Raw genomic sequence first — 24,520 nt, forward strand, 5'->3', positions numbered from 1 at the left:
CCTTCTTATTGTCCCTAGAATATCTAAGCAAACAGCTGGAGGCAGGGCTTTCTCCTATAGAGCTCCATTTTTATGGAATTATCTACTCAGAATTATCTATACTCAGCCTTGTCTCAGGGTAGTAAATTGGTGGTCTGTTGATATCCCTCTAGTGGTGTGGGGGCTGTGCTTTGGCAAAGTGGGTGGGGTTATATCCTGCCTGGTTTGCCCTGTCCGGGGGTATCGTCGGATGGGGCCACAGTGTCCCCCGACCCACCTCTGTCTCAGTTTCTATGCTGCAATAGTCTATGTGCCGGGGGGCTAAGGTCAGTCTGTTACATCTGGTGTAATTCTCCTGTCTTATCAGGTGTCCTGTGTGAATTGAATTCTCTCTCTCTCCCTCTCTCCCTCCCCTCCCGGAGGACCTGAGCCCTAGGATCATGCCTCAGGACTAGCTGACCTGATGACTCCTGGCTTTCCCCAGTCCACCTGGTCGTGCTGCTGCTCCAGTTTCAACTGTTCTGACTGCGGCTAGGAAACCCTGACCTGTTCACCGGACGTGCTTCCGTGTCCCGGACATGCTGCTTTGACTCTCTCTCTTTACCGCATCTGCTGTCTTGACCTCTGAATGCTTGGCAATGAAAAGCCAACAGACATTTACACCTGAGGTACTGACCTTGCTGGTCATCTATGAACGTTTGAACATCTTGAAGAACAATCTGGCCTTAAATGGCCATGTACTCTTATACTTTCTACCCGGCACAGCCAGAAGAGGAATGGCCACCCCTCAGAGCCTGGTTCCTCTCTAGGTTTCTTACTAGGTTCTTGCCTTTCTAGGGAGTTTTTCCTAGCCACTGTGCTTCTACATTTGCATTGCTTTGGGGTTTTAGGCTGGGTTTCTGTGTAGCACTGTAAAAAGGGCATTATAAAGAAATTTGATTGACTTGTGTTTGGAAAAGATGGGTTGCCTGTTTTGCATGTTATTTTGACATTAATACGGGTCACATATCACTTTGCAAACAATGTAAATAAATAAATAATAATAATAGAGTTAATAAAGCTGCGTACAAACTTGGTATTTTTTGCTTCTTGAGTAAGGCAGCTCCAAATTGCAGGTGTTTCAGCCTAGCTCAGTGATTTCTGTGGTGGGGGGGGGGGGGGGGGGGGGGGGCAGCCAGCGGAAAATACGGAGCATAGCGGTTGGTAATGTTCTCTAGTTGCGCCGTGACTGGCTCAGTGTTCTGTCACTCATGGGGACACTATGTCCCCGGCAAATCTAAGGGTAGAGCTCGAAAATTCCAGCCCCTTGGGTGCTACCATAGAGTTATATTAGAAGTGCCCATCCAAGAAGTCTCAAGGTCATTGGCCACAGATAAAATGATGTCAAACAATGTTATATCTACAGCAGCTTCGATTGGACTGTTCATATCAACATCATACTTTCAAAAGTCATGAATCAAGTAGACAATCTACTGGCAAATGCTTTTTAATCCTTGTCATATGAAGAGAAATAATGAAGAGTAATCTATCGGTGCCCATTGGCCATTGGACATAAACACTACACAATAAGTTGGAAATCGCAAATTCAACAGTGAGTAATTTAGAAGGAATCAGTTGCTAACTGCAAGCATCACAAAGCAATCGCTGGTCTGCTATTCAGTGGAGCAGGTGTGTGGTCCCAAGTCTGAAAAAGCTTAAAAACATTCAACATTGGCCATGCTGTCAATCCAGCATGACTTCTGCCACGCTCAAAACAACAAAAACTCAGAAATGAGAAATCTGACTTCAGTGAGTTCCAGAAAACTGGGAACTCTGAAAATAGGTTTTGAAAGTTCATCCAACTCGGAATTGCAAGTCGGGAACTCAGGCCTCTTTCTAGAGCTCTGACCTGAAGATCACTGATGATGAATCATGATTCAACTTTGTTTTTTTCCCTGAGTTCCCAGTTGTCTTGAAAGCTCCATAAATCCAGAGAATGCCAGACTTTGATGACAAAGTTTGATGACAAAATTTGCCCCATGAAGGACAGCCGTGCCACCTTCCTGTTCAAGTGAGTACAGCACAACAAGGTGAGTCCAAAAATGTCTTGTATGCTGTTGCATAAATTATGTTATATCCCAGGGAGATATGTATACTCTAGCTAAGAAAGTAATACTACGTGTATGTTGTGTAGTAAGTTGTTAGTAGCCCATGTGCCTCACCCTAATAATTTGGTCCCTTTCCCCTCTTATCTATACTCAGCCTTGTCTCAGGGTAGTAAATTGGTGGTCTGTTGATATCCCTCTAGTAGCCTATAGCCTGTTTTAGAGAAATGTAATCATTGAATATTGTAATCATCATTGTCTGCTTATATGCCCCCTTTATTTATCCTACGGTTCTGACTTGATGTACAGAGAGAACAATGTAAGAACGGCCATTGTTCTGAATTCTGTCGCTGTACATTTCAAAAGTGCTGATCAAATAGAGCGGCACGTTTTGCTCTTAATTGTAATCAGAGGGTTCATATAAATACTATGCATGCCAGTCTCTCTTCGCTAAGAGTTGAGGAGAGACAGACTGCATCACTTCTTCTTTTTATAAGAAACATTAATGTGTCAAAAATCCCAAATTGTTTGCATAGTCAAGCTACACACAGCTCTGACACACACACTTATCCCACCAGACATGCCACCAGGGGTCTTTTCACAGTCCCCAAATCCAGAACAAATTCAAGAAAGCGTACAGTATTATGTAGAGCCCTAATTGCATGGGAACTTCCTTCTATCTCATATTGCTCAAATGAACAGCAAACCTGGTTTAAAAAAACAGATAAAGCAACACCTCACGGCACAACGCCTCTCCCCTATGTGACCTAGATAGTTTGTGTGTATGTATTGATATGTAGGCTACATGTGCCTTTAATTTTTTTTTTATGTAGTTCTGTCCTTGAGCTGTTCTTGTCTATTGATGTTCTGTATTACTCATTCTGTATTATGTTTCATGTTTTGTATGGACCCCAGAAAGAGTAGCTGCTGCTTTTGCAACAGCTAATGGGGATCCTAATAAAATACCAAATACCAAATTGTTGCATTGACTACGTCTGTCCTAGCACTCCCATTAATGTCTTAATCCAAATGACGTATTGCCTCTTATCCGCTCGTCGTCCCCTTCTGTCATAGTTGGTACATCTCAATTTTCAGTAGAAACCACATTTAAAGGCAGTAAATGAGGCTGAATGAATTATTTTACTACAAGACAAGGCTCCGCTGATAGCCAGGTTTAGCAGTGGTAAGATGTTGGGACTCTGCTGTTAGGACAGCTTTATGTAGGCCCTAACAGTTTGTGGGCACCGATATAGTGAAATTAATCAAATCAAATCAAAGTTTATTTGTCACGTGCGCCAAATACACCTTACAGCGAAATGCTTACTTACAGGCTCTAACCAGTAGTGAAAAAAAGGTATGAGGTCAAATCAAATCAAATGTATTTGTCACATACACATGGTTAGCAGATGTTAATGCGAGTGTAGCGAAATGCTTGTGCTTCTAGTTCCGACAATGCAGTAATAACCAATGAGTAATCTAACCTAACAATTCCAAAACTACTACCTTATACACACAAGTGTAAAGGGATAAAGAATATGTACATAAAGATAAAGATAGATGAACAATAGGTTAGTAAAGAAATAAAACAACAGTAAAAAGACAGGCTATATACAGTAGCGAGGCTATAAAAGTAGCGAGGCTACATACAGACACCGGTTAGTCAGGCTGATTGAGGTAGTATGTACATGACTATGCTTATATGATGAACAGAGAGTAGTGTATTGTTTAGTGTTGTGTAGTGTTGTGGCTTTAAAAAAAATGTTTTGCTCCACCAACATTTACATGTTAAAATTGCCACTGGTTACAATACTTTGACTGGCCAACAAACACCCAACAATGCCATTATCTAATCCCAGGGTGTACCCGGTGTCTGTGGGGCTTTCAGATATTAGTATTCCCCACCCCTGGGGCTGGCTGGGGACACAGAGCTTTTCTCTGCTTTAACCACAGACAGCCAGGCAGCCACTGCTCAGAACAGAGGAGGCGAACAGAGGAGCAGAGGAAGGGAAGAGAGAAGACCCTCATTGATAATACATGAGTGCCACTGATGGTTTCCTCAATTTAGCAGGAGGCATAAAGCAACAGGAATCCACATGAAAATGCTATGAAAAAGGGGAGTTTACTAAATGTCATCTGTCAAAGGTTTCGATTTTCTTTTGTTATCTTAACTTCTCTATTCTGTTTTATCCATACCTCACAGTCAAACTCTCTCAGGCCCCTAGAATATAACCATATTTTGTTTCTCTGTCTGATTGAACTAACATGGCCTGCTCTGGCTCAGACGAATGGAAATGGATGAGTGGCATATTTGAACTTAGCGGTCTCTCTCTCTGTCGGTCTCTCTCTCTGTCCTCTGTATCTGTTCCCAGTCAACAGATGTCAATGATACATCCACAGGGACAGGCTAATAAATCATCATGGTAGGGCTCTCAATGAGCTAAACACACATCGGCCTCTATTAGGCAGCACAAACACACTGACTGAAGTGACCTACACATGATCCCTGGTTACAGTATTTTACCCCCTGTACAAATACATCAGTGTCTGGATCGACCTACTCACACACCTCTGCCACAGAAGCGTGGACTCTGACCCTTAAATCCATAGACAGCACAGTGCACACACAACCCTGTGTGCTTAGATGGATCTCCTCATAAGGACGTGCCTCTTATCCTCTGTCTCTCCATCACCCAGCTACCCTAATTACCCATCATACCCCAGGGACAAGCACAAACATGCAGACTATGACATGGTTTGATCAGCTGTGGGCCCTGACGTCCCCCACAAGCCTATGAAGGGTCTGCCTGCAAATGCACACAGCTTAGACTGTGATGTTTAATTGATGAGAGGGCTAACACTCACCAGCCATTTAGCCCCATGCTACCTTCACACCTGCTCCTGTCTGTATCAATTCAAGTATTGAATACAGAATAGGGCTGGAAATTGCCAGGGACCTCACGATACGATATTATCACGATACATAGCTGCCGATACGATACAGTGCCTTGCGAAAGTATTCGGCCCCCTTGAACTTTGCGACCTTTTGCCACATTTCAGGCTTCAAACATAAAGATATAAAACTGTATTTTTTTGTGAATAATCAACAACAAGTGGGACACAATCATGAAGTGGAACAACATTTATTGGATATATCAAACTTTTTTAACAAATCAAAAACTGAAAAATTGGGCGTGCAAAATTATTCAGCCCCTTTACCCTCAGTGCAGGAAACTCTCTCCAGAAGTTCAGTGAGGATCTCTGAATGATCCAATGTTAACGTAAATGACTAATGATGATAAATACAGTCCACCTGTGTGTAATCAAGTCTCCGTATAAATGCACCTGCACTGTGATAGTCTCAGAGGTCCGTTAAAAGCGCAGAGAGCATCATGAAGAACAAGGAACACACCAGGCAGGTCCGAGATACTGTTGTGAAGAAGTTTAAAGCCGGATTTGGATACAAAAAGATTTCCCAAGCTTTAAACATCCCAAGGAGCACTGTGCAAGCGATAATATTGAAATGGAAGGAGTATCAGACCACTGCAAATCTACCAAGACCTGGCCGTCCCTCTAAACTTTCAGCTCATACAAGGAGAAGACTGGTCAGAGATGCAGCCAAGAGGCCCATGATCACTCTGGATGAACTGCAGAGATCTACAGCTGAGGTGGGAGACTCTGTCCATAGGACAACAATCAGTCGTATTTTGCAAAAATCTGGCCTTTATGGAAGAGTGGCAAGAAGAAAGCCATTTCTTAAAGATATCCATAAAAAGTGTCGTTTAAAGTTTGCCACAAGCCACCTGGGAGACACACCAAACATGTGGAAGAAGGTGCTCTGGTCAGATGAAACCAAAATTGAACTTTTTGGCAACAATGCAAAACGTTATGTTTGGCGTAAAAGCAACACAGCTCATCACCCTGAACACACCATCCCCACTGTCAAACATGGTGGTGGCAGCATCATGGTTTGGGCCTGCTTTTCTTCAGCAGGGACAGGGAAGATGGTTAAAATTGATGGGAAGATGGATGGAGCCAAATACAGGACCATTCTGGAAGAAAACCTGATGGAGTCTGCAAAAGACCTGAGACTGGGACGGAGATTTGTCTTCCAACAAGACAATGATCCAAAACATAAAGCAAAATCTACAATGGAATGGTTCAAAAGTAAACATATCCAGGTGTTAGAATGGCCAAGTCAAAGTCCAGACCTGAATCCAATCGAGAATCTGTGGAAAGAACTGAAAACTGCTGTTCACAAATGCTCTCCATCCAACCTCACTGAGCTCGAGCTGTTTTGCAAGGAGGAATGGGAAAAAATGTCAGTCTCTCGATGTGCAAAACTGATAGAGACATACCCCAAGCGACTTACAGCTGTAATCGCAGCAAAAGGTGGCGCTACAAAGTATTAACTTAAGGGGGCTGAATAATTTTGCACGCCCAATTTTTCAGTTTTTGATTTGTTAAAAAAGTTTGAAATATCCAATAAATGTCGTTCTACTTCATGATTGTGTCCCAATTGTCGTTGATTCTTCACAAAAAATACAGTTTTATATCTTTATGTTTGAAGCCTGAAATGTGGCAAAAGGTCGCAAAGTTCAAGGGGGCCGAATACTTTCGCAAGGCACTGTATGTATTGCGATTTTTCCGATTCTATAATTGTGTTCATTGTCCTTAGCTTATACCTGCCCATACCATAACCCCAGAACTATGACAACAGTAAACCGCTCACCCATACAACTCCATACACGCTGCCTGCCATCACCCTGGTACAGTTGAAACCGGGATTCATCCGCAAAGAGCATACTTCTCCAGCGTGCCAGTGGCCATTGAAGGTGAGAACGATGAGACACGCAGATGAGCTTCCCTTAGATGGTTTCTGATAGTTTGTGCAAAAAGTATTTGGTTGTATAAACCCACAGTTTCATCAGATTTCTGAGTGGCTGGTCTCAGACCATCCCGCAGATGAAGATGGCTGATGTGGAGGTCCTGGGATGGCATGGTTACACATGGTTTTGCGGTTGTGAGGCCGGTTGGATGTACTGCCAAATTCTCTAAAACGAAGTTGGAGGCAGCTTATGGTAAATAAATGAACATTCAATTTTCTGGCAACATCTCTAGTGGACATTCCTGCAGTCAGCATGCAATTGCACGCTCGCTCAAAACTTGAGACATCTGTGGCATTGTGTTGTGTGACAAAACTGCACATTTTAGAGTGGCCTTTTATTGTCCCCAACACAAGTGACACATGTGTAATGATCATGCTGTTTAATCAGCTTCTTGACATGCCACACCTATCAGGTGGATGGATGATCTTGGCAAAGTAGAAATGCTCACTATCAGGGATGGAAACAAATTTGTGCACAACATTTGAGAGAAATAAACTATTTGTGCGTTTGGAAAATTTCTGGGATCTTTTATTTCAACTCATGAAACACATGTTGTGTTTATATTTTTGTTCAGTATAATATCGTCCAAAATGATATTGCGATATGTTACTGTATGATCATACATCACAGGTAGAGCCAACCAACATGGACATATCACATTTCATCTGTATGCAGTCGGGGTTACAAACTGCATAACCACATTTTGACAAGAATGCAAAGAAAGAGGTGAATACCAGAAAGAAATACCCCAAATAAATTGCAACTTTTCATGAGGCCATTGACTTTAAAGCCTCGTTGTTTGGGATGATCAGAAGTGTGACTTGGGGATATAAGTCTTGCACTAACTTTAGCATCATTAGCTTATCCAATTGGCTTTTTAATTAGAACCATTATATATTATCACCAAGAGCTGGTAGTTAAACCAGGTTCCTGAGGCCTACCTTTATACCCCTGCTCAGCCTCCCGAAGGTCGATCTTGGTGATAGGCTTGAAGTCCAGATCCCAAAGCCTGACACAACCGTCACGTCCCCCCGTGGCGAAGCCCTCCTCACAGGCATACATGCTGAAGATCCCAGCCTACACACAGTGCAGTCAACTTTAGTCATAGGCAGGGGGATTATCAAACGATTCTGTGCATAGAAAAAGGTACTTGGAAAGGAATATGATTTCAATAGGAATGTGGGTCAAAAGTCTATTTCCGTATTGGAGACACACAAAGGGGGCAAAATCATTATTTTCAATGCTTGTAAAGGCCTTAGAGATTTACAAAGAAGGTTTCAGGGTAGGGATGCAGAGGGAGGGAAGGAGAAATGAGTAAGGGGGATTGAGTTGCTTCAGTGTAAGGGTGTAAGTGATTATAGGCATGAGAGGGATGGAGTTTAGCTGGAGCGGGTGTTTGGATGTCTGGAAGTGTACAATCAATGGGTCTTGAGAATTAGAGTGACGTATTTCACTCACTCCATGAGCGGCTTGCACCGTGCGTAAAAGATTCAGTCCTTTCCACACGTAGATATCCCCATTCAACGCCCCAGAGTATGTGACATCATCTTTAGCCGATGCCACACACAAAATGGTCTGTAGATCCCCCGTCTTCCCGAATATCCCCCGTTTGGGCGTCAACGCATTGCCACAGAGAGCCCAGAACTAGAGACATGGAGAGGGGGAAGCGAGTGAAAGGAGGAGAGATGAGACAGGAAATGAGAGAGATGTGCAAGTAGGCATAGGTAGGGGAAGGAAAGGCGAAGCAAGATAATTAGAGAAGTGAAGAGAAAGGTGGATAAAAAAGGGAGGAAAGAAAAAAGAACATAAGGTGGATGATGACAGGAAAGGATAGAGGGTAGAGAGAGAGAGAACATGAGCTCAGAGATCAGCTGCTGTCACAGTGCGTTTGGAGAACCGTTGCTCTAAATCACGACTGCTCATTTGCCAGCCTGATCACCTCAGGGTAGATAGCATGGGGCTTATTTCTAATAAAGCTCACAGCGGTCAGTTAAGAAGATTCCCTGTCCATGAAAGCTGTTTTATGGCCAAAAGGCACAATAGGCTCAACTATTTAGTTCTCGTACCATAACTGGATATGCATAAATATATTGATATATATACAAACAAAACAACAAGAAAACTGATTGCCCATTGCTACTGTGTGTGAGGCATATGTATTTACATATTTATTGTAAACTGAGGGCTCTTCTGTAAGTTCAGTGTTGTGTGTTTTTTTTGTGCGCGTGTGTGTGTGTGTTTGTGTGCTTGTGTGTACAGTAGGAGACAGCCCTTCCGGAGGGGAATGACAGAACAGATTACTGCTTTTGACTGAATAGAAACTGGCGTCCTCCAACTGCTCTTCACGCGTACCCATTGAAAACAATATGCCCCAGTCCCCCTAACACCACTTTCTCATTCTACTGCTAGAATATCTGATAGCGCCCTACTTACTCCTCCACTGACCACATGTCATATTGTTTATGAGGTTGTTCCAAAGGCAGCTTTTAACAACAACCGTATAAACGTGTGACATGTTCAATAACTTGAATAGACTGATGCCCGGCTGCACTGAGTGAGGGTAACCCATCTCAACATTGATAGCTTCTCATATGTTATTTTTGAACTTGGCTCAAAGGTAATGTATGGACTGACTGGACAGCACAGAGCCTACCGTGTTGTTATTGTGAAGCTCACCTTTATGTGTTTTACCCCACAGCTCACCAGCCGGTTCTGCTGAAAGGGATCCCAGGATATATCGAAGATCTGAAAGACAGCCCAGCCATTAACACACATGCATTTCCTGTCCTTCACACAGAACGCCATGTCGCACACACACTGTGTACTCACATGTGTACTCACTACAACTGAATCAATACACAACGCACACACACTCAAATGCCAACGTGCGCACAGCACACACAACAGCTTACCCTGTCTGAATGTCCTGTCGCAGTGGCCAGAACCTTTCCTTTCTTCCAGTCCCAAACAGACACTGTATTTTTGGCATCCAGCCCCACAGAAGCCAGCCGCTGAAAATGAGAAAAGGGGGAAACCATGAATTAATCTGCGAATAAAGGAGAGAGACTGTTTCTATTCAATGGAAGATGAATACATCTTAATGAATGTACTGTAAACGGAGGCAAATAGTCATATTTTCATAATCAATTTATTTCTATGACGGGACATATGACAGAATAGTTCTATGTGACAGCTGCAGAGACACACACAGGCAGTGCAGACATGTGCAGATAATACAGTAGGACCTTAAACAGCACTATTCAAAAAGCCTTCTTTATTTTATCACACCGGCTGTAGAAAGGAATGCAATGCAAATTGTTTCCAATTAGTCTGGCGTCAATTACCATTCAGCGAGTTAATTGTTAATTACCCATTTTATGACTTAGACAAAAGAGCTTGGCCTTTAGGAACGTTTGGACAACTGTCTCCGGGTGAATATTGGGGTGACAATGAAACATTAGATAGAAAATAAATTAGACCTAAATGTAGGGATATTTCAGATTTGATGCTACAATATAAAATAAGTATGGGTCATTCTAATGACTACAAAAGAGAGGAGATGAATGCCAAATGTTAATTGACCTGATGTGCTGTTGACTTTACACTGAAACGGTAATATGTGTTTCCATTAATCAATACATTTTAGTGATAGAGAATACATTCTCTTTTCAGCAGGAAAACAAGTTTTGTCATATTTGTGGTTTGCCACAACCAGTCATGCACAAACTCATTTAAATCCCAACCAAACAAGACATCCATCTGTGTTATATGACATCACCCAGAGTTGTTTACCTGCTCTGCCCACAGGGGTTTCCAAGAAATCCGCCATTTAATGCATTTCAGAATGGAGCTAATAAAATGATAAGGCCTAAATGTCTTTATGATTGACTAAGGGTCTGAGGTAAACCTTGTTTACTGCCCCTCCCTGGTTGGTCTCCATTACAGTGTAGCAGTAATGTGGACTGGTGGCCAGTGGCAGGAGGTGATAAGACTTGTTGCATTAGCCCTGGTAGCATTAGCCATGGCTCTATTCACCCACCCTTCCTCTTTCTCCCCCTCCCTCTCCATCCCAGACACATTCTTCACCAGCCGCAGCCTCCTCTGACATGACATTGCATTTGTCAACTCCAAAACCACAATGAAGGCAAGGACAACAGCAGCCATCCTTCCTTCCTTCCTTCCTTCCTTCCTTCCTTCCTTCCTTCCTTCCTTCCTGCCCTTCCTTCCTGCCCTTCCTTCCTGCCCTTCCCTCCCTCCCGCCATCCCCTCCCTTTCCCCTTCAATCTTTCCTGTGTGTAGCCTACTGGTCTTGTATGGGGGACGTCAACAGGCTGCTGCTGCTGTAGGAGACTCTCATGGAGCCCCATACATCAAGCTAAAGGTCATAGGAGACTGGTGCTGTCCCAGCATTCCCCCCAATAAACATGGGCCATCATGATTCATGGCAGAGTCGTATATCATCCCCAGCCTGCACAGTTACCCAGCAGGCTTCACTTCTCAGCAACCCACCACCACAATACCATTCCCATGGCTATAGGCTATGTGAGACATAAGGCACATTTACATATGATATAATTGGGAGAAATCTATGAATTATGACCCTTCAATGATGGAGCATTCACATTGCTGTGTGTCAGAGTATTGTTGATTTTCAGTCAGACTCAGATCATCAAACAGATTTGCCTTAGTAACAGGGTGATAGTACAGGAACCCATCCACTCAGAGAAAAGGTGGATGAGAGGTGTGCATGTGTGCCTGGATGCGTGAGGTGAAGTGTGTGTGTGAAGTGGTGCGTGCTTGGCTGTGTGTGTGTGTGTGTGTGTGTGTGTGTGTGTGTGTGTGTGTGTGTGTGTGTGTGTGTGTGTGTGTGTGTGTGTGTGTGTGTGTGTGTACGTCGGCTTGTGTGCATGCTTGCTGGCATGAGGTGGTGTGTGTCTCACCTGTCCATCTGCGCTGAAAGCCAGGCAGGCCACCCCATGGGAGTGTCCGTCCTTGAGGATAGAGATGGTCTGTGCACTGAAGGTGTCCCACACACAGATGTAGGGCTCCTTCCCCACCTGACCTGTTGCCACCAGTGACCTCTCAGGATGAAGGGCAAGGCTGGAGAAACAGGAGAGGAGACATAACAGGAAATACCAGCGCAATACATTTGGATTAAACATGTATATAACCTGTTGCTCTTTCTGGTTAAACCATTGTTGACATTAATAATCATGTCAGTATACACAGTGTTTGATACTTTGTCAATAACCATTTTCAGCCTGATGTGTACAATCTGAAACTCATAGGTTACAGACGCCACAGTGGGTCCTTGGTAGCTCCAGGCACCAACCTGCCTCCCTCGTTCCCTTTCTCCATCTTTCTCTCTATCCTTCCCTCTCTCCACATGTTCCTCATTATCTCTCTATCTCCCCTCTCTCTTTCCCCTTTTCTCTCTCTGCCACCCCTCTATTTTTATATCTGTATCTCTCTTTCTCTCTCTAGGGAGAGAAGAGTCCTGCTGAAGAGTACCCACAGGTCATTGTGCTCCTTTATGAAAGGTGCACCGGTGTTCTATAAATACATGAGGTTAATGGCATCATTACTGGGGCCTGCCCGAGCGTCAGACATTAGTGTGTTAGTTGCATCAGCCACACAGGGTCAGGGATCATCACACCACCAATGGACTGGGGAGAATCCCGTGCTCAGTTCCGCTCAACACGGTGAGCCCTCTGTGACCTTGACCATGGACACCGTACAGAGGACAAGCGGTAGCCTACCAAACTGAGCCTTGGCATTGAAAATAGTCCAATCGTAAAAATGGGTGGAAAATTACAATTTCTATCAAGAGAAATAACCTGACACTACAAAGCAGACATGGTAGTACACACTACAAAGCAGACATGGTAGTACACACTACAAAGCAGACATGGTAGTACACACTACAAAGCAGACATGGTAGTACACACTGCAAAGCACATTTTCATGTCTTGCTCTTCCTTTCTCTTTCAACGCTTTCTCAGTCTGTGAATATCTTTCTCTCTCTGTGTGCTCCGTCTGACTGTCTCAGACTCTTTCATCTCAAAGCCTCTTTCTGCATGAAGCTCATGGCTGTAAATCTGGGCTTGGAGCTCTGCCTGGAGCTGAGGCTCAGCAGAGGAGAGAATGAGGAAGTAGAGAGGGAGGAAGAAGGGATAAATAAAAGCTGTGAGAAAAGGAATGGAGGTAGGGGGAGAAATGGAGAAACCCTCATGCAATTTGAGTGAGAGAAAGACAGAATGGGAGAGAGAGCTCAACTCTACTCAGCTGACTGTTCGGGAGGTTTCCCACACAGTATGGAAGCATGCATTCCCAGACAGTCAACATCCCAGCTGGCCCTAATATAGCACATGGGGATGAGCAGAAGTGCAAAGCTAGCTGATGGAGATGGAGAGACTACGACATGAGGGCAGATTTGCTGGCTCATGTGTTTCAATGGGCTGTTGGGTTGCCAGGGTCAGGAGCAGGAGCAGAGGGAATGCACGTGAAGAGATGCATCAGAAGACGCTCCATTCATGCAGTGTGTGATGGCAGCCCAGCCAGCCTGAGAGGAACTCACTGTACTGTGACTGATGGATGAACCTTCTGATTTATTGACAGCTACAATCATGATAAATGTGTTCGGGGTATTTAATGTTATGTATACAGTACTGTGCAGCTTTCAATACATTCTTTGATAAGTATGTACACTATGCCTTTACCAGTGGTTAGATTACATAAACAACATGAGCCAGAAAGAAAGATGTGTATTTTAAAGAGAAACCAACTTGTCTTTTTTTCACTCCATAAAAGAACATATGTAAAATCATTATGGATACAAATGATATAATTGATGAGATCATTTATTGTACTAATGCATTATTCATAGACAAAATGCTAGTGAAGGACACAGAGTCAGTCCCAGTGGGACCGGTCTGCAGTATCGGACTCCCGTCACACAAACAAACAGTAATGTGACATTCCTCTCCTCTGCAGAGTGGCACAGGGAATTCCAAGAGGGGAAGGAAATCAGAGCCACAATAAAGTGATATTTTAAAAAATGAGGCAAAGCAATGAACTTTTTGTCCTGAATACAAAGTGTTATGTTTGGCCATTGTGGTGGCTAAGCACAGGCAAAATCCTAGAGGAAAACCTGCTTCAGTCGGCTTTCCACCAGACACTGGGAGACGAATTTACCTTTCAGCAGGGCCGTGTCCTAAAACACAAGGCCAAATCTACACTGGAGTTGCAAACCAAGAAGACAGTGACTGTTCCTGAGATGCAGAGTTACAGTTTGGACTTAATTCTACTTGAAAATCTACGGCAAGACCTTAAAATGGTTGTCTAGCAATGATCAACAACCAATTCGACAGAGCTTGAAGAATTTTTGAAATGAATAATGGGAAAATACTGCACAATCCAGATGTGGAAAGCTCTGAGAAACGTACCCAGAAAGGGGTGTAAATGGTTGTAGTGCATTCGGAAAGTATTCAGACCCCTTGACTTTTTCCACATTTTGTTACGTTACAGTCTTACTCTAAAATTGATTAAATCGTTTTCCCCCCTCATTAATCTAAACACAACACCCCATAACGACAAAGCAAAAATCGTTTTTAGAAATTTTAGCAAATGTATTAAAAATAAAAAAACAGAAATATCTAATTTACATATTTCAGACCCTTTCCTCAATACTTTGTTGAAGCACCTTTGGTAGCGATTACAGCCTCAAGTCTTCTTGGGTATGACACTACAAGCTTGGCACACCTGTCTATGGAGAGTTTCTCCAATTATTCTCTGCAGATCCTCTCAAGCTCAGTCAGGTTAGATGGGGAGTGTCGCTGCACAGCTATTTTCAGGTCTCTCCAGAGATATTCGATCGGGTTCAAGTCTGGGCTCTGACTGGGCCACTCAAGGACATTCAGAGACTTGTCCTGAAGTCACTCCTGCGTTGTCTTGGCTGTGTGCTTAGGGTCGTTGTCCTGTTGGAATGTGAACCTTCGCCCAAGTCTGAGGTCCTGAATGCTCTGGAGCAGGTTTTCATCAAGGATCTCTCTGCACGTTGCTCCATTAATATTTCCCTTGATCTTGACTAGTCTCCAAGTCCCTGCAGCTGAAACATATTCCCACAGAATGATGCTGCTACCACCATGCTTCACTGTATGGATGGAGCTAGGTTTCCTCCATACGTAACGCTTGGCATTCAGGCCAAAGAGTTCGATCTTGGTTTCATCAGACATAGAATCTTGTTTCTCATGGTGCCTTTTGACAAACTCCAAGCGGGCTATCATGTGCCTTTTACTGAGGAGTGGCTTCCGTCTGGCCACTCTACCATAAAAAGGCCTGATTGGTGGAGTGCTGCAGAGATGGCTGTCATTCTGGAAGGTTCTTCCATCTGCACAGAGGAACTCTGGAGCTCTGTCGGAGTGGCCATCAGGTTCTTTGTCACCTCCCTGACCAAGGTCCTTCTCCCCCAATTTCGCAGTTTGGGTGGGCGGCCAGCTCTAGGAAGAGTCTTGGTGGTTCGAAAGTTCTTCAATTTAAGAATGATGGCAGCCACTATGTTCTTGGAGACCTTCAATGTTGTAGACATTTTTTGGTTCCCTTCCCCAGATCTGTGTCTAGACACAATCCTGTCTGGGAACTCTACGGACAATTCCTTCGACCTCATGACTTGGTTTCTGCTCTGACATGCACTGTCAACTGTGGGACCTTATATAGATACATGTAGGTGTGTGACTTTTCGAAAACCATGTCCAATCAATTCAACTTACTCTAATCAAGTTGCAGAAACATCTCAAGGATGATCAATGGAAACAGGAGCTCAATTTCGAATTGCATAGCAAAGGGTCTGAATACTTATGTAAATAAGGTATTTCTGGGCTGTTGTTTTGTTATAAATTTGCAAAAAAATGTATAAACCTGTTTTTGCTTTGTTGTTATGGTATGTAGATTGATGAGGGAAAAAAATATTGAATCAATTTTAGAATAAGGCTGTAACAAAATATGGAAAAAGTCAAGGGGTCTGAATACTTTCGTAATGCAATGTATGTAAATGTCATATTTTTGTATTTAATTTTCAACAAAAAAAAGTCCACTGCCCGCCGGCGCCATATGTGAACAGTATGAGCTAATGTGAGCCAATATGTCTGATCTAACACACAATTCACTAACAACAACCAACCTGCTGACAGCATGGTTGCCTTGACAACTGGACAGCCAAGGACACAGGAATCAAGATTAAGAATGAAAGTCTAACTAGAGGTGAAATATCAGCAGACGTGCACAACAAACCTCACCTACACATGAGCAAACCATCCTCAAGCAACAAAATGTCCTACAAAATATATCCTTATGTATCATACTGTTTTCTGTTAAGAACACAATATTGTGATAAATTGAAGGGTAGAGTGCCTTCAGAAGGTATTCATACCCCTTCACTTATTCCACATTTTGTTGCATTACACCCTGAATTCAAAATGGATTACATTGTTTTCCCACCTATCTACACACAATACCTCATAATGACGAAGTGAGAACATGTTTTTAGAAATTTGTGCAAATGTATTGAAAATGAAATTCAAAAATATCTCATGAATCTCAATACTTTGTAGAAGCACCTTTTGCTGTGACTACAGCTTTGAATCATCTTGGGTTTGTCTGTATCAGTTTTGGACATCTGCATTTGGCATTTTCTTCCTTGCAGATTTTATCAAGCTCTGTTAAGTTAGATGGGAGAGTGGCGGTGAACAAATCCTTCAAGTCTTTTCACAGATTTTCAATGGGATTCAAATCTGGGCTTTGGCTGGGCCACTCGAGGACTTTCCAGCGTTGCTTTGGCTGTATGCTTGGGGTCATTGTCCTGTTGGAACGTAAATCTTTGCCCCAGGTCTGAGGTTGTTTGCAATCTGAAGCAGGTTCTCAAAGATGTGCATTTATTTGGCTCCATTCATTGTTCTCTCTATCCTTACCAGTCTCCCAGTCCCTTCTGCTGAAAAGCATCCCCATAACATGATGCTGCCCCCACCATGCTTTTATGGTAGTGATGGTGCTAGACAGGTGAGCTGTGCCTGGTTTTCTCCAGAAAACGTTTAGCTCAGGTAACTGTCATCATGAAGTGCTTTGAGAGACGAGTCAAGGACCATATCACCTCCACCCTACCTGACACCCTAGACCCACTCCAATTTGCTTACCGCCCAAATAGGTCCACAGACGACGCAATCTCAACCACACTGCACACTGCCCTAACCCATCTGGACAAGAGGAATACCTATATAATACGACTAATACGACTACAGCTCGGCATTTAACACCATAGTACCCTCCAAACTCGTCATCAAGCTCGAGACCCTGGGTCTCGACCCCGCCCTGTGCAACTGGCTACTGGACTTCCTGACGGGCCGCCCCCAGGTGGTGAGGGTAGGTAACAACATCTCCACCCCTCTGATCCTCAACACAGGGGCCCCACAAGGGTGCGTGCTGAGCCCTCTCATGTACTCCCTGTTCACCCACGACTGTGTGGCCATGCACGCCTCCAACTCAATCATCAAGTTTGCGGACGACACTACAGTGGTAGGCTTGATTACTCATAACGACGAGACAGCCTACAGGGAGAGGTGAGGGCCCTCGGAATGTGGTGTCAGGAAAATAACCTCACACTCAACGTCAACAAAACAAAGGAGATGATTGTGAACTTCAGGAAACAGCAGAGGGAGCACCCCCCTATTCACATCGATGGGACAGTAGAGAGAGAGGGTAGTAAGTTTTAAGTTCCTCGGCGTACACATCACGGACAAACTGAATTGGTCCACCCACGCAGACAGTGTCGTGAAGAAGGCGCAGAAGCGCCTCTTCAACCTCAGGAGGCTGAAGAAATTTGGCTTGTCACCAAAAGCACTCACAAACTACTACAGATGCACAATCGAGAGCATCCTGTCGGGCTGTATCACCGCCTGGTACGGCAACTGCTCCGCCCACAACCGTAAGGCTCTCCAGAGGGTAGTGAGGTCTGCACAACGCATCACCGGGGGCAAACTGCCTGCCCTCCAGGACACCTACACCACCCGATGTCACAGGAAGGCCATAAAGATCATCAAGGACAACAACCACCCGAGCCACTGCCTGTTCACCCCGTTATCATCCAGAAGGCGAGGTCAGTACAGGTGCATCAAAGCAGGGACCGAGAGACTGAAAAACTGTTTCTATCCCAAGGCCATCAGACTGTTAAACAGCCACCACTAACATTGAGTGGCTGCTGCCAACACACCGACTCAACTCCAGCCACTTTAATAATGGGAAATGATGGAAATTGATGTAAAAAATGTATCACTAGCCACTTTAAACAATGCTACTTAATATAATGTTTACATACCCTACATTACTCATCTCAAATGTATATGCATATACTGTACTCTATATCATCTACTGCATATTTATGTAATACATGTATCACTAGCCACTTTAAACTATGCCACTTTGTTTACATACCCTATATTACTCATCTCATATGTATATACTGTACTCGATACCATCTACTGCATCTTGCCTATGCCCTTCTGTACCATCACTCATTCATATATCTTTATGTACATATTCTTTATCCCTCTACACTTGTGTGTATAAGGTAGTAGTTTTGGAATTGTTAGGTTAGATTACTCGTTGGTTATTACTGTATTGTCGGAACTAGAAGCACAAGCACTTGCTACACTCGCATTAACATCTGCTAACCATGTGTATGTGACAAATCAATTTGATTTGATTTGCATTCAGGCCAAAGTGTTAAATTTTTGTCTCATCAGACCACAGAATCTTTTGCCTTATGATCTCAGAGTTTTTCATGTGTCCTTTTGCAAACACCAGGTGTGCTATCATGTGCCTTTTTCTCAGGAGTGGCTTCCATCTGGCCACTCTCCCATAAAGCCAGATTGTTGAAGTGCTGTAGTCGACGGTTGTTCTTCTGGCAGGTTCTCCCATCTCAGCGAAGGAAGTCTGTAGTTCTGTCAGAGTGGCCCATCGGTTCTTGGTCAACTCCCTGACCAAGGTCCTTCTTGCCCAGTTGCTCAGTTTGGTCGGATGGCCAGCTCTAGGCAGTCACATATTTTTTCAATTTCCCAGTGAGACCACCATGCTCTTGGAAACACTCTAGAAATTGTTTTATTCCCTTCCCCAGATATATGCCTCATCACAATTCTATCTAGGAGACCTACAGACAGTTCCTTGGACTTCATTGTGTAGTTTCTGCTCTGACATGCACTGTCAACTGTGGGGCCTTATATAGACAGGTATGTTTCTTTCTAAATCATGTCCAAACAATTGGATTGGCCACACGTAGACTCCAATAAAGTTGTAGCGACATCTCAAGGATGATCAAAGGAAATTGGATGCACTTGAGCTCAACTTGAAGTGTCATAGCAAATGGGTGGGATTACTTATGTAAATGAGATATTTATGTATTTTATTTTCAAAATATTTGAAATTTTTTTTGAATAATGTGCTCACTTTGTCATTATGGGGTATTTTTATTTATTTCACATGTATTTAACCAGGTAGGCAAGCTGAGAACAGGTTCTCATTTACAACTGCGACCTGGCCAAGAAAAAGCAAAGCAGTTCGACACATACAACAACACAGAGTTACACATGGAATAAACAAACATACAATAATACAGTAGGGAAAAAAGTCATATATACAGTGTGAGCAAATGAGGTAAGGGAGGTAAGGTAGTTGGATGGGCTATTTACAGATGGGCTATGCACAGGTGCAATGATCTGTGAGCTGCTCTGACAGCTGTTGCTTGAAGTTAGTGAGGGAGATAAGAGTCTCCAGCTCAGCAACTTTTGCAGTTCGTTCCAGTCATTGGCAGCAGAGACCTTGAAGGAAAGGTGACCAAAAGAGGAATTGGCTTTGGGGGTGACCAGTGAAATATACCTGCTGGAGCGCGTGCTGCAGGTGGGTGCTGCTATGGTGACCAGTGGACTGAGATAAGGTGGGGCTTTACTTAGCAAAGACTTGTAGATGACCTGGAGCCAGTGGGTTTGGCGATGAGTATGAAGCGAGGGCCAGCCAAGGAGAGCGTAGAGGTCGCAGTGGTGGGTAGTATATGGGGCTTTGGTGACAAAATGGATGGCACTGTGATAGACTGCATCCAATTTGTTGAGTAGAGTGTTGGAGGCTATTTTGTAAATGACATTGTCGAAGTCAAGGCTCGGTAGGATAGTCAGTTTTACGAGAGTATGTTTGGCAGCATGAGTGAAGGATGCTTTGTTGCGAAATAGGTGATTCTAGATTTAATTTTGGATTGGAGATGCTTAATGTGGGTCTGGAAGGACAGTTTACAGTCTAACCAGACACCTATGTATTTGCAGTTGTCCACATATTCTAGGTCAGAACCTTCCAGAGTAGTGATGCAGGTGCGGGCAGTGATCGGATGAAGAGCATCCATTTAGTTTTATTTGCGTTTAAGATCAGTTGGAGGCCATGGAAGGAGAGTTATATGGCATTGAAGTTTATCTGGAGGTTAGTTAGCACAGTGTTCAAAGAAGGGCCAGAAGTATACAGAATGGTGTCGTCTGCGTAGAGGTGGATCAGAGAATCACCAGCAGCAAGAACGACATCATTGATGTATACAGAGAAGAGAGTCGGTCCGAGAATTGAACCCTGTGGCAACCCCAATAGAGACTGCCAGAGGTCCGGACAACAGGCCCTCCGATTTGACACACTGAACTCTATCAGAGAAGTAGTTGGTGAACCAGGTGATGCCGTTATTTGAGAAACCAAGGCTGTTTAGTCTGCCGATAAGAATGTGGTCGAAAGCCTTGGCCAGGTCGAAGAATACGGCTGCACAGTATTGTCTCTTATCGATGGCAGTTATGATATCGTTTAGGACCTTGAGCGTGGCTGAGGTGCACCCATGACCAGCTCGGAAGCCAGATTGCATAGCGGAGAAGGTACGGTGGGATTCGAAATGGTTGTTGATAATCAATCCTCAAGGTGTTTTTCAAATATCTATTCGATAATATATCAACCGGGACAGATGGCTTCTTAGTAGGAAAGAGAGAAACAATGGCCGCATTTGTCCTTTATGCACAAAACACTCTGAGAGACTTCAGCTGACCACTGACGCAATGTTGACGTTCAGGCTCATTTTTCAAAATAAAAGCCTGAAACTATTTATTGTGACACTAGACACATTAGGGAAGCCATAGAAAAATGAATCTGGTTGATATCTCATTCACTGCTCAATAGAGACGCATAGGAACGCAGAGGTTTCTAAATAAGAGTCACTTCCTGATTGGATTTTTCTCAGGCTTTCGCCTGCAATATCAGTTCTGTTATACTCACAGACAATATTTTTACAGTTTTGGAAACTTTAGAGTGTTTTCTATCCTAAGCTGTCAATTATATGCATATTCTAGCATCTTGTCCTGACAAAATAGCCCGTTTACTTAGGGAACGTTATTTTTCCAAAAATGAAAATAGTGCCCCCTAGATTCAAGAGGTTTTAACTAGTGTTGCATTTTTCAGTCTAACATTTCTAGTGTTGATTCGAGAGTTAAATTAACACTCAGTGGTGTAAAAGAGATTACACATCACTTTGCAAGCCAGCATAATGTGACTTGCAGGCCTGAAAACTATGAGTTTCAGGTCACCGTATTAGGGTAAAACTAGGCCGCATCAAAAGAAGACCTTATGAAATATGTATTGTATTGTCTTAAATAATGTAATTCTAATGACAATATATTCACTCAGGATCTTGAAGGCAACAGGACCAAAAATGAATTTATGGAACAACCATGTCTCTGTCACTAGCAAACACAGTCATGGGTGGTACTGGTAACTCTAAAATCCCCTCAAAAGGCACCCTGGAAAATATGCAAATAAGGCATAAAACCCTACAGCAGGGCTATTCAATTCCGGTCCTGGAGGGCCTAAACATTTCCGGTTTAGAATTTTTGTATGGTTCTTCAAAGAACCATCCCATTTATGGTTCTTCAGACACCCTAAAACGGTTCCCCTATAGCATTGCTCTCAAGAAACTTATTTGGTTCCTACTTGCATCTTTATTTGATTGTACCACACCACAGATCCAACTAGTTCTAACAGAGAAATATAAATACAACAATTTGAAGAGTTTCATTCAAAAACGAGATAACGAGATAAACATTTTCAGAAATGTTGGTGGATTGACGTAAAAAAAAAAAAATGATATTGTGAAAGAGATAGAGCTATTATTTTTTTTACCATGACATGTGCTAGTGAAAAGACAGACATAATCTTGTTAGAAATATATTGCAAGATCATTTCATTTATCATTTTATTTTAGAATCGTGTTTGCCCACTTCAAACAACAGAAGTCCAATATAAAAAGTATCCCATTTTGGTTTTAAACAGTTACATGTAATAAAGTATCGATACATAAATAATTATACAAATATTCAATTTGATCAACATTATTGTGCAAATATCACATAGCCAATGTATTGTAGCAGAGGGTGAGCAGTGTATAAAATGTTAAGCCATTTTTGGAACAATGTTATGGGGGGGGTTACAGGTTGTTTGTTAGGATAAATCAAGGGAAGCTTTGAGTTTGATTATATACATTTTAGGCAATGTTTTAAGGATTGATAAGGATATTGAAAGTCTGTCAGAATAATTTGCCGGTAAAGGATGGATCTATTCCTATTGTTGGAGTGACACAGCCCACTGTATGTTTGCAGCCGGTAGGCTATTAGCCTAGGTTGTTTCCCTTCACCTGAGAGTCGCTGGATCTCTCCTTGTTTAGAATTGTTCATCTTTAGTCCAACAGGAACAGATATCACAGGCTCCAGTAAACTGTCAAAAGGATCCATGCTCAAAAGGTCCACGACACACAAGCGCACAAAACCTAACATGATGCTAGCTAGCCAGCGCAAACAGCTGAGAGTGGCAGCTGTCAATCAACACATCCGTCTGACTAAGCCAGGGGCGTGGAAAAAATATTTAGAGAAACTTACAATTGCACAGCCATAGAATGTTGCAGCGTCATGTAAATGTATCATAATGCAGAAACCTCAATAGCCCAACTCTCTAAATACATTTCTCTGGATATAGTGCATTTTAGTATGAAACAAGTGTCAGATATCATTTTTGCAACAAAAACACACACATTTTACATCTAAAGTCAAATGTTTTAAAAGTATGAGAACAGCCATGATTCATACACATAGAAAGGTACCAATGAGCATTCATTTCAGATGAAAAAATGCAAATGTAAAAAAAAATCACTTGTGAAAAATTTAATTTTCACTGATGTGATAACCTACAATCTCTTAATGACCTAAACAATAACCCTACATCTCACTGCACCCGGTCAGGCACCTAGGTCTACTTAGCATTCACCTTAACACTCATCCAACCTACACTGCTAATGCATTACCCATCCACTCCACAACTCCTTCTTTCCTCTGACCCTTCCCTGACCCCCCACTCTGCTCGGGATGTCAGTCTGACTCTCCTGTAATCTTGCCCTCTCATAATTAGTGTGAGTTCCTCTCCTGGAAGCCTGTGTCCTCGGGACAACCACCATCTGCTCCACTAAAACAATAGCAATATCACCCCGGCTATTCATAGCTGCCACAAAATCAACTCAGGCTAAAAACAGCAGAAAGGGACTCCGCCAAGAGGCTGGTTTTCACGGTAAAAAGCAATAACCCCATTTATAAATGACCCAATAGGGTTTGGAGGGCAGAGGGGAGATAAACAGAAGAACATTAAATGATGCTTTGTTTGTGTTGCCTCAGAAGATTCAATACATCCCTCTGCTCCTGAGGAAGATGTTTGCCTTACAGCGATAGCTCAGTAAAGAGACAAAAAGACTCAAGAAACATAGCTAGACAAACTCATAGTGAAAAGGTATTCATTGAGCGTCATTCGTTGAGCACTGTACTAATGGCTACATAATAAAGAATGCTGCTGCACGGGTACTGACCAAGACCAGACGGAGAGCACACATTACACCGGTTTTAAGGTCTTTGCACTGGCTGCCTGTGAGTTTCTATTGCTTTTTAAATCAATCCACGATTGTGCATCCTAATACATGTCTGACATTGCTTTTAAGTTATGTACCCAGTAGGTCCCTTAGGTCCTCTGGCACTGGCCTTTTAAGTATCCCAAAGCCTAGGACTAAGAGTCATGAAGAGGCATGCTTTAGTTACAGTATTATGGCCCCAGCCTCTGGAATAGCCTGCCGGGGGGACATTAAAACACACCTTTTTAGCGTTGCTTTTTCCTTAGGATGTTTTTTGTCGTTTTGTTTTTGTCACTATTTTGTTTATTATCTTATGTTTGTTGTGTAGTAAGTATTTCAGCTTTTATTATCATTTTTTAATTATTATTTTTTCTTTCTGTGAAGCACATTGAGTTGCATTCCATGTCTTGAAATGTGCTGTAAAAATAAAGCTTGATTTGATTTGATACAGCATATTTTATACGAGGAGCAGGAAATATAACCGATTATCAATGGAAATTCTGCAATAATGGGCATAATCTAAAACATTCATAGTCTCAGTTAATCTATAATGAGCGCAATTCCTCCTTCGA

At 42.9% G+C, this 24,520-nt stretch overlaps 1 protein-coding gene across 5 annotated transcripts in view; it reads right to left on the bottom strand.

The window, feature by feature from the left end:
- The window catches only part of LOC110502569 (echinoderm microtubule-associated protein-like 6), a 101,716-nt gene that overhangs the window by 50,097 nt on the left and 27,099 nt on the right, over positions 1-24,520 (bottom strand). For all 5 annotated transcript variants that reach the window (XM_021580703.2, XM_021580701.2, XM_021580702.2 and 2 more), the window contains exons 2-6: positions 11,890-12,049; positions 9,862-9,960; positions 9,626-9,694; positions 8,408-8,593; positions 7,891-8,026 (exon numbers count right to left, since the gene is read on the bottom strand). In XM_021580703.2, coding sequence (XP_021436378.2) covers positions 7,891-8,026; positions 8,408-8,593; positions 9,626-9,694; positions 9,862-9,960; positions 11,890-12,049 — 650 coding nt within the window. The remainder of the gene's footprint in view (positions 1-7,890; positions 8,027-8,407; positions 8,594-9,625; positions 9,695-9,861; positions 9,961-11,889; positions 12,050-24,520) is intronic.

Source organism: Oncorhynchus mykiss, chromosome 23 (assembly GCF_013265735.2).
Source record: "Oncorhynchus mykiss isolate Arlee chromosome 23, USDA_OmykA_1.1, whole genome shotgun sequence".
Lineage (NCBI taxonomy): Eukaryota > Metazoa > Chordata > Actinopteri > Salmoniformes > Salmonidae > Oncorhynchus > Oncorhynchus mykiss.